This window comes from Primulina eburnea, chromosome 6 (genome assembly GCF_022965805.1).
Source record: "Primulina eburnea isolate SZY01 chromosome 6, ASM2296580v1, whole genome shotgun sequence".
In the NCBI taxonomy this organism is placed as follows: domain Eukaryota; kingdom Viridiplantae; phylum Streptophyta; class Magnoliopsida; order Lamiales; family Gesneriaceae; genus Primulina; species Primulina eburnea.
The window spans coordinates 23,634,642-23,639,015 of NC_133106.1; the positions used below are offsets into that span (position 1 = coordinate 23,634,642).

A 4,374-nucleotide genomic window follows, 5' to 3' on the forward strand; every position below is an offset into this window, starting at 1 on the left:
AATAATGTCTAAATTTTTCAATCTTCTGATAGTTCAATTGATAGGCATTTTCCCTGAACATGGTATAACCTGCTGTCGCTAAACAGTAAAGTCCACATTCACCGCTGCAATAAAAAAACAAACATAAATTATACATTGATATACATTAAACAATAATGAAATAATAATTTTTTAAAAAAATTAACCTGATTTTTTGAGTAAAAAAATTATTTGGCCTAGTTATTGGGTCGTGCTCTTCTTGGGTCAGCACGTACTCACTGATAAAAAAATTAGTTTTTAAACAAATTTTAAAAAAGGATAAAAAGGTAAATTCCATTGACTCCCTTTCTCTTAATAAACGTTTGCGTGACTCCCTTTTCCCTCATTCCCCCTCCCTTTGAACATCTTCTGCATCTCTTCCCCAAGTGCTAGTTTTTTTTGTTGGAAGCCATTTCTTGCAGTGAAGCTGTGATTTAATGAGTTGTACACCGAAGAGGGTGAGGATAGCGAAGGCCCTTGTAGGAAGATTGTTTTTTTTGCATCGGGGGGTTGCAAAGTTTTGGAATTGAGTGGTTTTTTCCATCTGGGGATTCGAGTTTATCTCGTGAAAAAATGGTTATGGAAGTTGTGCATGAAGATATGGGGGATGGTACCATGCAATGTATGAATCATCCTTACAAAAACAGCACCCCGGGTGGGATTTGTGCTTTTTGCCTTCAAGAAAAGCTTGGAAATCTCATCTCTTCCTCGTTTTCCATTGCTGTTTGCCCGTCTTCTTCTACATCACCATCTCCGTTTAGATCTGATATTGGGGGTAGCAGAAGCATGACCGCCGCAACTGCTGCCGGTTCAGGCTGCGGCTCCACCCTCCAGCTCCGATCCATTGCATCATATTCATCTGCCGACAGTAAGAGTGGGAACAATGATTTTAGCTACCATGGCTATTACACGAGGAGGTCAAGACTCCCTTTTGTTTTGACTAACAGGAACAAGAAGAAAGATGAAGTGATAGGGAATGGAGACTCCGCCAGCATTGTTTTCAAGAGAAGCAAGTCTACCGCAACTCCAAGAAGAGGTATGCATGTCTTGAACTGTCCTGAAGATCACAGCCCTCACAGAAGTGGATTTTGGTCATTTCTTTACTTGTCCAAGAATTCTACCAACTCTAATAAAGATTCAAACTTCACGCCCGCAACACCTAGTACTGTTGGATCCTCATCTGATATCAGAACAATGGATAAAAAGAAGGAAGATTTTGTGGTGATTGATGAAAATGAAAGCCCTTCACACGATAGAAAGGTGTCTAGATCCAGATCTGTTGGTTGTGGGAGTAGGAGATTTTCAGGGGACTTCTTCGAGAGGATTTCAACTGGCTTTGGGGATTGTACTCTGCGTAGAGTAGAGTCTCATAGAGAAGGCAAGCCTAAGCTGCCCCCACTGCATATAAATGGTGGCAGTAATACCAAGAATGGCCAGGATTGCATCAAAGAAAGAGTAAAATGTGGAGGGATTTTCAGTGGTTTTATGATAACTTCATCTTCTTCGTACTTTGTTTCATCATCCACCGAGGAGGAGAACAATGTAAATGGGAAAACAGCATATGCAACTCATTCATCAATGGAGCATAATTCCCATGGAAGGAGTAAAAGCTGGGTATGGGCATTTGCAAGCCCAATGAGAGCTTTTGTTAAACCTTCTGCTGGAAAAAGGGGCGATGCTTCAACCATGAATACCACTCCTAATCTGGATGCAATTCCTTCATTGCTAGCTGTAAGTGGCTGAAAATAAGGAGATATTTCGACGTTCTTTTCCTGGTCATTACCGTGTTAATCCAGTATGTTTGGCTCTGTTCCATAATATTGTTCTGCGCTTATTCACCAATTGTGATATTATTTCCATTTGTTTCAAATTGTTTTGTTTTTAAAAGTTGAGGCTATAGGCTTTGTATTTCAGTTCTGCAATTCAGTGTGATCTTGATATGAGTTACTTAAATGTAGTTGAATAAATGGATCCTGTTGGATATTTCTAGTTTGCACATAATGTTCTCTTGTTGAAATACCAATTTCTTGTGCTCATTACCAAAGCCAAACATGGTTTGAAGTATAAATCCGAGGGGCCGGTGGAAAATAAAAAGTTTATATGGATGTTACGCAGAAATTGAAACATTTTCCACAGCTAAACTAAATTCTGGTCCCATCCCTAGGAAGATGATTATGTCTAGAAAGTTTTGTGTAAAAACTTCCATTTTGCCATGTCCCTGAAAGGTCTATATGCTGGTTAGCAAAAGATCATTTTCGCACGTCTTTGATAGTTGTTATGATTACTCACTTTATTGCATGGTTTTTGTTGCAACTTTTCGTACAAAATATTTTGGATTTGGGACTAAAAAATCGACTTGATGTCTCAATCCAGGAGCCATTTTATAAGTTTATGTGCTGCCAATTGCAATAGCCAAGAGGAGATTTAAACCAAAAGGGTGGACTAGCATGTCATTAATTTAGCATCTGCAAGGACTGAAGGACCAAACAAAGGAAGAAGAAAAATCAGCGTCAAGTTTAGTCAAAACGTTGCACATGTTTGGTAGACAACGACAAAATACATTGTCTTACTATTCTTCATACCAAGTAATACAAGTCTTAAAAAAATTATTTATTGAGATATGAGTGTCACATCCTTCAATAAAATATGCAACTTCATGAATAGTTCTCTGGTTTCTATATAGGAAACTATAGGTTGAGCTTGGCCTTTGATCTGTTTCCCCTTTGGATTCCCTCTACTGTTTTCTGTGATTTCTTGAAGAAACACGTCAAGATTATATGTTATATATATATATATATTAAGGGACCTTGAAATAAAATAATAAGAATCATAAGCACAGTGGTGTATTGCAGAAAGCAGGGTTGAGGATGGAGACTAAAGAGGGACAATAGGACAGAAATGCAAAAGGACACAGAAGAAAAAGGCGGTATTGGGAAACTGCATGGACCACTGGTGTTGGTGTGCAGATGATTTGATTATACCCAACGGATGTGTTTGGTTGGGTGGATTAAATAAGGATAGATTAATAGTCCAATATTTATCATTAAAATTTTAAGATGTTTTAATAATCATTTTGATCCGGTTTAAGATCCAATTTTATTAATCAAATAGTTATCTATAAAATTAGATCTTAAACCGGGTCAAAATGATTATTAAAACAACTTAAAATTTTAACGATAAATATTGGACTATTAATCTATTCTTATTTAATCCATCCAACCAAACACACCCAACGGGTTTAAAAGCACAAGAACTTTATGGAATCACCCACTATGTTTAGATATGAGAAGCGAGGATTTTGTTGGATATCTCAAATCTATGGGTTCCCTCTTCTTCTTGGATTATGATTTATTATGAAAAGTGTTCCAGAAAGCTGAAAAAATGGCACATTTGCGAGGTTCAAATGAGGTTGAATAGAGATAGTTAATTAATTTTATGAAAATATTGAATTATCGGGGTTATATCCTTTTTTGAATTATTTTTTTAAAAGAGTATATGACTTAACTAATTAAACCGTTTTTAAGTTTTTATATTTTATAAGTTGTTTTAGAGGTTATAAAAGTATATATATATATATAATTCTATTTTTAAAATAATATATTAAAAATAAGTAAGTAAAATATATATAAATTAAAGATGTTAATATGTTTAAATTTATATAATCATTTTATTATTATAATTGCAAACAATGATGTGATACCATTGAAAATGAGGCGTGGGTCTGATGTGGTTGATTGAAGGAATAAAACTTTGGGACGAAGATTTGATGGAGTGAGGATAGGGGTGTCAATCGGGTGGGTTGGGTCGGATTTCGGGTCAATCCGCGAAATTTTTTTTTCAATCCGAACTCGAAGCAACCCGATAATCCCCAACTCGAACACGAACCCGTCTAACCCGCCTAACTCGAATTTTATTTATTTATTTTAAATTTTTTTAAAAAAATTAATGAAAATAATTCAAAAAAATAAAAAATAATAATATTTTAATTTAAACACATAATAACAAATTTTCTGATTTAAATTTGAAAGTTTAATCGTACAAAATTAAAATTATATTTACTAAATCAAATAAAAAATTGTTAAAAAAATAAAAATATGCAAAATAAATATTAAATGATTAAAATTTATCATATAAATATACAAAAAATTTTGTTCAAATATACAATATATAAAAATATAAGTAATATTTTCAAAAAAAAAGTTCACGGGTCAACCCGCGACCCGACCCAACCCGAAACCCGTCTAACATAACACTAAACCGAATCCACCCAACCCGAAAAACCCCAACCCGAACCTGATTTTTTTCGTGTTGGGTCGTGTCGAGTTGACGAGTCGTGTCGCATTTTGACACCCCTAA

General features: G+C 35.0%; 1 protein-coding gene across 4 annotated transcripts; it reads left to right on the forward strand.

Moving 5' to 3' along the window:
* Positions 1–365: 365 nt before the first annotated feature.
* LOC140833918 (uncharacterized) lies at positions 366–2,979 on the forward strand. 4 transcript variants are annotated; one of them, XM_073198435.1, is made up of 2 exons: positions 366–1,749; positions 2,871–2,979. In XM_073198435.1, exons 1-2 carry the CDS (start codon positions 592–594, stop codon positions 2,907–2,909), a joined length of 1,197 nt encoding a protein of 398 aa, XP_073054536.1. In that variant the 5' UTR covers positions 366–591; the 3' UTR covers positions 2,910–2,979. The 4 variants fall into 4 exon arrangements, with proteins under 4 accessions (XP_073054536.1, XP_073054538.1, XP_073054539.1 ...); XM_073198437.1 differs by having other exon boundaries at positions 2,858–2,911; XM_073198438.1 differs by having other exon boundaries at positions 2,878–2,898.
* The last annotated feature ends 1,395 nt before the right edge of the window (positions 2,980–4,374 follow it).